Source organism: Lissotriton vulgaris, chromosome 7, assembly GCF_964263255.1.
Source record: "Lissotriton vulgaris chromosome 7, aLisVul1.2, whole genome shotgun sequence".
Classification (NCBI taxonomy): Eukaryota; Metazoa; Chordata; class Amphibia; order Caudata; family Salamandridae; genus Lissotriton; species Lissotriton vulgaris.
This window is the reverse complement of record NC_141695.1, coordinates 1,321,737,342-1,321,749,462: the sequence shown is the minus strand read 5'-3', so window position 1 is coordinate 1,321,749,462 and position 12,121 is coordinate 1,321,737,342. Positions and strand designations below refer to the sequence as shown.

The 12,121-nt window shown below is 42.7% G+C and overlaps 1 protein-coding gene across 1 annotated transcript in view; it reads left to right on the top strand.

Annotated features, from left to right (window-relative positions):
- LOC147703600 (follistatin-related protein 1-like) overlaps positions 1–12,121 on the top strand; it is a 128,860-nt gene that overhangs the window by 65,769 nt on the left and 50,970 nt on the right. Inside the window, exon 2 of the mRNA XM_086929522.1 lies at positions 4,578–5,128. Coding sequence (XP_086785648.1) covers positions 4,578–5,128 — 551 coding nt within the window. The remainder of the gene's footprint in view (positions 1–4,577; positions 5,129–12,121) is intronic.

The following is a 12,121-nucleotide window of genomic DNA, read 5'->3' as shown; positions in this document are numbered from 1 at the left end:
ACGCATTGGTGGAGCAAAAGTGTCTCAATGGGCTTGTAAATCTACCCCCAATTCTTTAGCAGGGCCCCAGCTGTGACCAGGAGACATTGCTACATGATACAATAAGAGGTAGCCTAGATGGAGGAGGCACCCTTGTAGCACACTAGTCCTGGTAAATGCTCACCTCCATCTCCTCAACAAATAAATACCCGCAAAGGAACATGCGCCAGATTGAGAAAAGCCCAACTGTCCCGGCAGTGAAATCTGTGATAGAAGATAAATTGCTATATGGCCTGCCCTGTTTTTGGGCCCACTTTACATTCACTTTATGAAAACAAACCTCCCAAATGTTTCTTAAGAACAAATGAGAAATGTCCATGACCTTTAGGGAATTATTTCCATGGAAGTCACTTTCCCCATCCTTGGTTCACAAGCATTGAATGCAAGTGGTTGCGTCCTGGCTCTAAGTAGTGTTGGGCTTTTGCACCTCTGATCATGATGGTCTGTGAAAAATATGCTTTTGGTAGAGGGGTTTTTCACTAAGGAGCACATGGAGATTTCACCATCAACAAAACCTTAGCTGCTCCCCCACATCCAAATGGGGCTCTGAAACTGCAGGTTTGACAGATAGGACGCTACGTACATTTATGTATGGGGTCAGGTTCAACCAGTAGAGAGCTTTGACTATCATACGCTCATGCTGCAAAAGCATAGCTGCCGCATTTACCTCGGGTTGTCGTCTACTGTTCAGGAAGCTGACTGTGCTGCTCGCTGCAGATGATAACTATTCTAATTTCAGGATAAACACCAAAACTGCGTCTGTCATAAACACAATGTATACTTAAACCCATACGCTGGTCAGGTGAGGACGCAAAGCAGCCTTCATCATGCATCTTTTTCCCTTGTGACACTCAGGTGTATACACAAGGGGTGCTTCTTGCAAGTCAAGGCACATTACTGCACTAAGCAGTCAGCCTCTTACTTACTCAGACCTTTCAGTTGAATTTACTTTGTTAAGATAATATTTAAAATTAAGGTCTGAAAGAAAGCACTCTGCTTTTGGGAAGAGAAGTTGTGAACCGGTACCTTGTTATAGGTTGTTTAAAATGGTAAGATGAAATGTTAGGCTTGACATGTATTAACATGTTCTTTAGTGAAGCTATTCGCCCATACAATGTAATGTCTCATTTCTGAGGTAGAAATATTTCTGGACATAATGCAAAAGGTTGTTGGAAACATTATTTAAAAATATCAATGTTGGCTTCAGGCAGAGTTGGACTACTGTGCAATGCTTACAGAACTGTCTGTTTTAACCTTACTGAATTACAAGAAACATATAGATGGGAAGCAAACCTCATGCCACCCCAAACAACAGTAACAAGCATTAGCAAAGCCAATATGTCTGATATTTGTATTAGTCTTGGGTGGGGTTTCTATTACACAGAGTAATCGGAGTAATTTTGGCAATCCTGCATTATTCTTTGGCGCTAAATTACCAATAATTATGTGATTTCTTCGCTTTGCATAATTAGGAGCAATTCGGAGGAAATATCCTACAGCTAGAACATATTTACAGAGGTGAGCCACCCCTCACACTAGGTCTTCATGTTCTGCTGCATTCAGTGCTGTTTCTTACCAGAACATTAACGTGTGAGTCTATTTTGGATGCAACGGTGCAGTGTGAAGTAAGAAAATAGTGCTAAATGACAGTATTAGGTTGGGAGAATCTTACCCAAAAATCACATTTGACGAGTGCTCGTGGCTTCTTGTGCTTGCTGTTCGTATTCTGTGGCATTTAACGCTATTTCTTAGAACAAAATGCATCCTCACATGTATTTTTAGATGTGAGAGAGCCTTTTTGCTCTAAGAATTAGCACTGAACTCAACATTACAATAGTCATACCAGCGGAGTTGGTTGTGGCAGTTTTGATATTATCAGCTTCTATTATGCTGCCCAACTGCAACAAGCAGTGGAATGGAATGGTGGAAGAGCTGTGTGATTTGTTTGAAAGAAGGAACTGTAGCAAACACTTTTTATATTATATGCCATTTCCTATGGGGTAAGACTCTATATCAATATAGTGCACATAACAACGTGAAAAAGCAATAATAAATATCAAAAATAGTTTTTTTATAAAAATATAGTCAATTTTATTTATATTTTTCTCTTTTTATCTATATCAAATATATGTCCATTTATAGTTGATTCAAGATATTTATAACATTTTCATATAATTGTATCAACCATATTTACAAAGAAAAAAACATGCAAAAAAGGGGACACAAATCGATATCAAATGACTAGATGGATTGAGGGGCTATTGAAGTAGGCAAAGCGGTGAGTTGGAACACTACGCGTGTTTCGGCTACTGCCTTCATCAGGAGACCGTCATTTGCAATAAAACATTTATCATTGAGGTGTGGGGAACTGGACAGTATCAGAATGATTCTGCGTAGCCGGGTTTCTGTAATGAAGATGCCGCCAGCCGGGTTCGGATAGAGTGACGAGTGGTTTCGTCACTCTGTCCAGATCCCCACACCTCAATGATGGCCCTGAAATACTATGGCATCCGGTAAACAAACCTTAAAAGACGCCTGTTAATACTTTAACTAAGGATATCATATCCATAAGTCTAACTTTGACTGGCAAACGTAGCTGTTTGGATGCCGTTTTCCCACACGCCACAGCCACTGAAACGATATCACGTTTGATGCTCTACGATACGATATTGATACCCATTGAGGTGATTCTTCTAGACCTGAGGAGAAATACAAGTCGTTTAAATTATAAAAATAACATTACATTCACCTCGGTTATCCTCTAATGTTATCTATAAATGTTTTATTGCAAATGACGGTCTCCTGATGAAGGCAGTAGCCGAAACGCGCGTAGTGTTCCAACTCACCGCTTTGCCTACTTCAATAGCCCTTCAATCCATCTAGTCAATTGATATCGATTTGTGTCCCCTTTTTTGCATGTTTTTTTCTTTGTAAAGATGGTTGATACAATTATATAAAACGTTATAAATATCTTGAATCAACTATAAATGAACATATATACGATATAGATAAAAAGAGAAAAATATAAATAAAATTGACTATATTTATATAAAAAAACTATTTTTGATATTTATTATTGCTTTTTCACGTTGTTATGTGCACTATTTTGATATAGAGTCTTACCCCATAGGAAATGGCATATAATATAAAAAGTGTTTGCTACATTTCCTTCTTTCAAATGATTGCTATACCCTACATGTAGCGAACGCATCATTAGTAGGGGTCCCCTGTTTTTCCAAAAGAGCTGTGTGATTTGACACAGGTATGATACAGCACTTGCTTTAGGTTCTTTGTTTGAGGGGCACTATAGGATGTTAGTGTGTGGCTCCCTAATATAGTTGTGAAAATCTTTAGTGTCTGGTATAGGTCATATATCAGATTCCAGTTGTCCTCAAGTTTCATGTCACTGAGGCACAATATTCTTATAGTGGGCTGTCTCTAAATGTTTTGCTGGCTCCGAGACCCATGACTAGTACCATACTGGCTACATGAAGTTGAGATGCCTCTTCAAGAAGGATAGGTACAGGGACTTCAATCAAAGTTGGGTTGTTCCATAAACGTATCTGACTGTCTCATATTTCTGATCAGATGGACAAATTAATGTGAGTGTGATCATTTATGCCTGGGCCCTTGCAATCTCCTTCGGCAATCCGACTCTTAGGCACATGCATTCCAGATATTAACAGGATCTGTCTCCCATGCTGTAGGGACCTGGATAAGTTCAGATTTCGTTTTCAAAACTAATTTTTAATGTTTTATTAACTTAAAACTGCATATGACACCACATGCATGTATAGTTATCACTGTAATTCAAATAATGCCAAATCAAATAAAAGTGACACAATATTCCCTCTTTTGTATCTTATTACAATGCCGCCAGCCCTCCTATCCATGGAAGACAGCACCCAGCAGCACAGACCAAAGGTGAGGAGGCTACGGATGCGTGTGCCTGTACAAGGGGTTTCAGCAGCTGGAGGAATACCCAGGTCTGAAGACGTTTGCCTGGTATCTGCCCCCCGGCCGTGGGACTTGCATCAGACCTCTCTCTCACCCTCTCCCCCACATGGTGGTTATATTGGGCCTCAGTTAGTTTGCGGAGTGTGGCACCCAGTCCATCATAGGAACGCGGACCCTGGGACGGGACATGCTCATCAGCTGCCCCGAGATGGCGAGAGACCCCTAATTCCTTGGTGAACTGGTGAACAACTAGAGTGCACCCTGGGCTTGAGGGAATTTTTGGGGGGATAGCTGGGGTACCATACAGGCTAAGGGGGCCTCCTTTGGACATTGACTTGCCGGCTGGCATTTTGAGTGATCATCTTGGGTCTCGCACCCTTGCCCTGGTCTTGGACTTGGCCTTTGAGGGCCCTCCCACAGAGCATGGAACAGGTCACAATAGAGGCCGCCACATAAACAGTAATTCAGTAGCATTTGGGCCTGACTGCTAGGTGACTATGGCGAAAGCTGGCTGGGGGACCCACAGGGGACACTAGTAACGTTTTAAATTAAGTCCAGCACTCCAGATTCAAGTAATTAAGGAGAGCCAGACGGCTGGCTCTCCAAGGGCAACAACTACAGTGAAGTCCTCGACAAGTACTTCAAGAGCTACGATGGTGGAGACTCCCGCCTGGACTCCGGCGAGTTCCTGAAGTTTGTGGAGCAGAACGAGACGGCCATCAACATCACCACGTACATGGATCAGGAGACCAACCAGCTACTCAGGGGTCTCTGCGTCGATGCGCTCATCGAGGTGTCTGACGAGAACGCAGACTGGAAGCTGAGCTTCAACGAGTTCCTCAAGTGCCTGAACCCTTCTTTCAACCCTCCAGAGAAAAAGTGCGCCCTTGAGGATGAGTCCTACGAGGATGGAGCCGAGACCCAGGTGGAGTGCAACCGCTGTGTGTGTGCCTGCGGCAACTGGGTGTGCACCGCCATGACATGTTCTGGGAAGAATCATAAGGATGGTGAGCCAGACGAGGAAATGACTGAGGAAGAGATGACCAGATACGTGCAGGAGCTGCAGAAGCATCAGCTGAAATTCCAGGAGCCTAGTCCCGACAGCTCGACGACTTTCGGAGGGCTGGATGAGGTCCCCCGCTACACGGCGGAGGAGGGCACTGGACATTGTATGCTGTCTTATGTAAAGCGCTCTGACAACCTAATCCGTTCAAGATCCTCAAATGTGCAACGTAACTGATTCTATGTAAACTGCTGTGAGAACATGTAACGGTTCAAGATCCTCAAATGTGCAACGTAACTGATTCTATGTAAACTGCTGTGAGAACATGTAACGGAACTGGTGCTATGTAAAGCGCTCTGATAACCTGTCGGTTCAAGTTCGCGCTATAGAAAACTCTGAAAATAAATAAATAAATAAATAAATAAAGTACAATGTAGTTCATTAGGACACCTCATACATCGTCATCTCTCCAGGAATTGCCACTTTTCCAATAAAAACAACATGCAAACTGCATACATTACTGCGAAAGACATAAAAGCACAAACAAATGATAATGAAATAAACTATAGCCTTATTCTGGATACTTTTGTAAGATATGCAGTTTGATGTGGGTGTGGGGTATACAGGACAGGGGCGCTCAAACAGTGCTTTTGTAATGTGTGGTGATGGACACGTGTCGGCTGGCGTTTGTAAACTCTGAACAAAAGAACTACATAAAGCATCACATACTGGCTCTACCAGACTACCGGTGTCAATCGTATTTGTTTCTAACTACTGTATGATTAGAATTGTTAACCACGCGTGTGCCCAGTACCTGTTGAACTTTTGTAGGATACATATAACCGAACTAAAATGATGTTTCTAAACAGCAATAATTATTTAACATAGTCTTTAAAATAGAATGGAGCAACACTTTTACCTCTACTTATTCTTGTCTTCTGATCTGTAAACCCCTCCTGAGAACTTTGACATTCCGTTCCATTCGTTATAGATCGAAGTTTGCCCAAAGGACATTTATTCACCTCTACATTTGATCTGAGTATCGCCACTCGATTCAAGTTCCAAATCCTAACCATCTGCAACCTTTATAGCATTCTTTAAACATTTTGTTACCTGTGTGGGTCTTGAATATTCAGACCAAGTCATGGCACCTACTGGAGCTTTAATCCAAATCCAATCCCCTATCTTTACCGTAACCTGCTTAGACCTTTTCCTTTCATCATAATATTTGTTATTCTTTTCCTGTATCCTCTCCTCAAGGCCTCTCCAACTCCTATTTCCATTAAACGTAACACCTCTATCCCATATCATCCAGCTTAGACAGAATATAGTATTATGTGCTCTGCCTTTAAATATTTCAAATGGAGACTTCTGTCTTTAGTTAAAACATTCCAGTATATGTTCAATATTCTTCAAATTTTGAAATTCTCCTTGCTATATGTTAGCATCATTCTGATTGTATCTTCTTTTTGACAAATGGGTCAATAGTCACTTCGTGATGAGGAAATCAGAATCTTGCCTTCAAAATTTTCAAAAGGTATTCAGCCGGCGCAGCAGCTGCAAAGCTTGTAAAATTGTAAAGAACAGGAAGACCATCACTGATCCACGATGGAAAGTATTCAATGTCAATGAAACGATCACTTGCGAATCTACATATGTAGTATATTTAATTGAGTGTCTTTGTGGAAAACGATACTTTGGCAGGACATTATTCTCTTTAAAAAAACAGATGTTAGAACACATCAGGGCAACTCAAAACAAGGATACTACTTATGCAGTGGCCAAGCACATGATGACACATGAAGAGAAAACGTGGCAAGACTTGCCATTTTCTGGAATTGCAACAGTTCCAATACACGAGAGGGGAGGCAACAGGAAATTGAACCTAAGACGTTTGGGGGCTGATTCAAGGCACGTACACCCCGTAATCATGGACTGCTGCGCAGGGGTAATGAAAGCACACTTCTTAAATCATTAAGAAGTGAGCTTTCATTCCCCCTGTACAGCAGTCCATGATTAAGGGGCGTACCTGCCTTGACACGAGTCGGACAAGGCAAATTGTAAGAGGAAGCCCTGAATGTGTGCATCTGCAAGGTAATCATACCGGAAGGTGAGAAAGAGCGTTGTGTGCCCTTCCAGAGCTCAAGGGCAATTTGTTTGAACTATCAATTGCACGGCTGTTCTTGGCCGTGGGGAGGAGCACCGGTGTCATCCAAGACTACAAGTCAGTTAAAGGAGTGACGAGGCTTTGGAGGGGAATCTTTCTTTCTGTAAAGCACGCTCTTCTAAGGGTGAAAATATGCATGCAAACCGGATATTCCTGCATACTAGAGGATATAATTGAAACTTTCATACACATAGGGGGACTAAGCCTACTTAAGGAATTGTACTTACTCACTTCTTGCGGACTGCATAATTTCCACATGAAACCAGTCTATGTTAGCCTAGTGAAGGAAATTCAAGTTACTGTAACTGCGATTAGTATTACTTTTCAGGATCAGTAGTGGGCAGAAAGATGCAGCACTGAGGTCTCTCCTGATAACAGGTGAGTAAATCAGAATTCGCAGTTCGACTGATTTTAGAGGAATTTTTTAAAGTTCCAAAACTCCACACCTAGAAAAAATGTCCTAGTGAAACCAGTCAATGTTAGCCTATGGAGGGAAATTCATGTTACTGTAAGTATGGTTAGAATTACTTTTCAGGATCAGTAGTGCGCTCAAAGATGCAGCACTGACGTTTCTTGTGATAACAGGTGAGTAAATCGGAATTCGTAGTTCGGCTAATTTTACAGGAATATTTTGCTCAATAGTGAAGGAAGGGGGCGGGGCCTGAGGTAACAAGTGTGCAAACACGCCCTGTGGCGCGTTTTAGATTGGGGAATTATTTCCTCTTCAATCCTGAGGTCCCCTGTGAGCCAACTAGCCCACCAGAGACCTCCAGTATGCGCCAGGCAGCTGTGTTGCAGAGAGGTGCTCAGAGCACGCCCCCTTTTTACAACACTTTGCAACACAGCTCCGTGGTGCTTACTGGAGATACCTGTTGGACTAATTGCCCCCTAGGGGACCTCTGGATTGAAGAGGAATTAATCCCCCAACTTAAAAAGCACCACAGGGCATGTTTGCACTCACATCACCTCAAGCCCGCCCCCTACCTTCACCACTGTAGTGCGTTCTAAGTTAGGGGATTAAGTCCCCTTGCATACTGGGGGTCCCTGGGGGACAACTAGCCCACCAGGAACCTCCAGTATGGGCCAGGGGCTGCATTGCAGAGAGGTGTAAAAAGGGGCATGACCTCATTACACCTCTCTGCAACGAAGCCCCCTGGTGCGTTTGCAGAGGAGGAACAAATTCCCCTTGCATACTGGAGGTCCCTGGGGGCCAACTAGCCCACCAGGAACCTCCAGTATGCGCCAGGGGGCTGCCTTGCAGAGAGGTGTAATGAGGTCATTGCCCTTTTTTACACCTCTCTGTAACGCAGCCCCCAGGCACGTTTTCAGAGTGGAAACAAATTCCCCTTGAATACTGAAGGTCCCTTGGGGCAAAGTAGCCCACCAGGAACCTTTAGTATGCGCCAGGGGCTGCATTGCAGAGAGGTGTAATGAGGCCACGTCCCTTTTTACACCTCTCTGTAACACAGCCCCCTGGTGCTAATGAAGAGGGGGAACTAATTCCCCTTGCATACTGGGGGTCCCTGGGGGACAACTAGCCCACCAGGAACCTCCAGTATGGGCCAGGGGCTGCATTGCAGAGAGGTGTAAAAAGGGGCATGACCTCATTACACCTCTCTGCAACGAAGCCCCCTGGTGCGTTTGCAGAGGAGGAACAAATTCCCCTTGCATACTGGAGGTCCCTGGGGGCCAACTAGCCCACCAGGAACCTCCAGTATGCGCCAGGGGGCTGCCTTGCAGAGAGGTGTAATGAGGTCATTGCCCTTTTTTACACCTCTCTGCAACGCATCCCCCAGGCACGTTTTCAGAGTGGAAACAAATTCCCCTTGAATACTGAAGGTCCCTTGGGGCAAAGTAGCCCACCAGGAACCTTTAGTATGCGCCAGGGGCTGCATTGCAGAGAGGTGTAATGAGGCCACGCCCCTTTTTACACCTCTCTGTAACGCAGCCCCCTGGTGCTAATGAAGAGGGGGAACTAATTCCCCTTGCATACTGGAGGTGCCTGGGGGTCAACTAGCCCACCAGGAACCTCCAGTATGCGCTCGGGAAGGTACAGAGTACAGTACAGAGTACGGTACTTCGTACCCCGTGATTTTAAAAATACATCTTTTGGCCTTGGGGGTCCTTGTGGGACCCCCTGAGCAGGCCTAGGGGATCAGGGTGTTTCTATCCTGCCCCCTTTGCATGTTTTGCACGTTTGTTTCACTACTTTATTGTACCTCGGTTCTCCTGCTCAGGAAGGTACAGAGTACAGTACAGAGTACAGTACAGAGAACAGTACTTCGTCTCTAGATATCACTATGATTTTACTTTTGATTTTCTCAGGAACTACTGAACAGATTTACACCATTTAACAAAAAGCATAATCTGCGAACCAAACTCTACATTTTTGCCAAATTTGGTGTAATTCCGTTCAGCCGTTCGGGCTGTAGCCCTGGCTAAAGCTCCCTATGGAAAATTGCATGGGGAAAACACGTTTTGGGACCCCCTTTTTTCTCAGCCCCCACTAGACGAATCACCCCCAAACTTCCAGGGAAGGAGCGGAGCAAAGCAGGCCATTTTCTTGAAGAAATTCATGAAGATTCGTCCACAGGCGCCAAAGTTATTCCAAATAGAATGTTGTGGATTTCCTATGGAAACTAGGTCCTAACTATAACTACCTACTGGCGACCGCCAGTAGGTAATATATATATATATATATATATTCACTGAAAAAATCATAGGTTTCAGGCCTGATAAAGTTAGGAATTAGAATTTAAAAAACCTTAGAAATTCACTGAAAAAACTGTAGGTTTTATGGGTGTTATAGTTAGCTGGACATTTCACTCGTACAAAACTATTGAAATTCCTCCGATATAGTTAGTTGTATTAACTATATCTCGCGCGCCCGCAATCCACTGCTGATGATGTCACATATTACATCATTCATGACATGGTCAGTGACATCACTGATGACATCTCAAATGACATCACTGATGACATCATCCATTGAATGTGGTTTGCTTCGTTATTTAAATATGTATTATATATATAGCAATTTGCATTGAAGAATGAGTGGATATATAAATATAAATATCTGGATGGAGGATTTAGTAGCAGTGTGATTGACTGTTTATTTGACTAATTTAAAGTGTCTCTCTAAATATATTGGATAATGACTAAACTGTGTGAACATCTGTATAACTTTGTCAGTTGTTATGAAAACTACTTCTCCAGTTGGTTACTAGCTATTTGGAAGTCTATATTAGTTATTGATTAGTTAACTGAGTATTTGTATAGGAGAGTGAATGTGTATGTGGTTCGGTGGGAGCTGTGTGACTGCCCAAAGATGTGTGAATAGTTGATTTAGTAGGTATATGACGTTAAGACTACATGTTATAACAGTTGTTTGGGTGAGTGAATTATGGGTGTGGTGATGAACAAATATCTCTCTTAATGGTACATGTCCGACAAAGTAGAAAAATAAAAGGCAATGTATGTGTCAGTTGTTGATTATAATTAAGTATACATAGGACTCAGTGATTGTTAGCGTGACTGTATGGATAACTGTATACTTGTAATAGGAATTTTGTAACACACTAAGTATAATTTACTATCTATATGAATAGATAAAGTGGTGTTTGTATAAGTGTAGCTAAGTAATTGTTAGTATGATCCAATGTTTGCATAAGTGAATAGGATGACTTTATAAGTGAATAGGATGTGTGCTGGTGTTTAATGTCGATATAGGTGTATAAGTATATTTGATAGTGTTCTATTGATCATTGACTGCATGTATGAGTGAATCTGTAGCTAAGTGATTAGATTTGAGTATAGATCTAGGAATCACTGAGTGGGTTTTTAGAAACTTGTATTGGTGTGTAAATAGATTCAAATATGGTACTCTGTATTTTACAGTGAGTGATGAAAGGTTATACTAGTGTATGATGAGGTGTATCGTCACGTGGATGATGTTATCAGTGATGTCATCAGTGATGTCATTTGAGATGTCTACGACTGCGAGTGTCCATTGGTAGAAAAAGGATGGAAATGGAACCAAAGTGGTGGTCAAAGAGGGGATGGCGTGTTCGTCATATAGAGGAGGGGGAAGGGGTTAAAAACACTGCGCGTTGTTGTGCCAAGGTGACTCTCACTTAGGCCATGGTGTAGGTACAACATGTCGACACAGTAAAACGGGACAAGGAGGAGTGAAGATGCGGTGTGAGTAGCACTAGAAACAGGTATAATGAAATGACGAGTCGTTCAGCAAAGGGGGTAATGATCACATGTGGGTAAGTGGTCGGAATTAACGTCAGGTCGTATGTCAATAAAGTTGGGACCGGTGGCACTGAGATCAAATGGGCCTCCAGGTAGCTCTTACATAGGCCCAAGGGGGCAAGATACAACATGAACAATTCAAAAAAAATTAGACGAAACAAGAAAGAGTAAAAGTGCAATGTGAGTGGCACAAGAGACAGGTATAGTGTATGGTGACAAAGTTGTGTGACTAGGGCGGTAACATGCAGCAAGTTCAGACCAAATATATAACTTGAACATATTCTGACACAGGATCGAATGATAATACGAATAGATTAAAGCTCAGTGAATGTTATGAATGTGTACCCAAGGTGGTGACACACAGTTTGTTGGTGCCCAGCGTGGCCCAAAGGTGACAGATATTTTATTGACTACCTGAATAAGCAAACATGTACATAGAGTCACGGAGACAGTAATAGAGAGGCAGGATGGTTAATCTCCCAAAAAGTACAGCATTTCATGGTTGGTGTTCAATCCATGGTCCACAGTGTTCATGAACATAATCCAGCTTGCCTATGTCCATCTCAGTTTGAGTTCTCTGTTGCCTCCTCGTGCTCCCTGTTCAATGACTTCAATACCAAAAAAAGCTAAACTTTTGTGTTGGCCTAGTGAGGGGCAAGTCGCTGCATGTAATGCTACTGGGTATCTAACATCTTGTT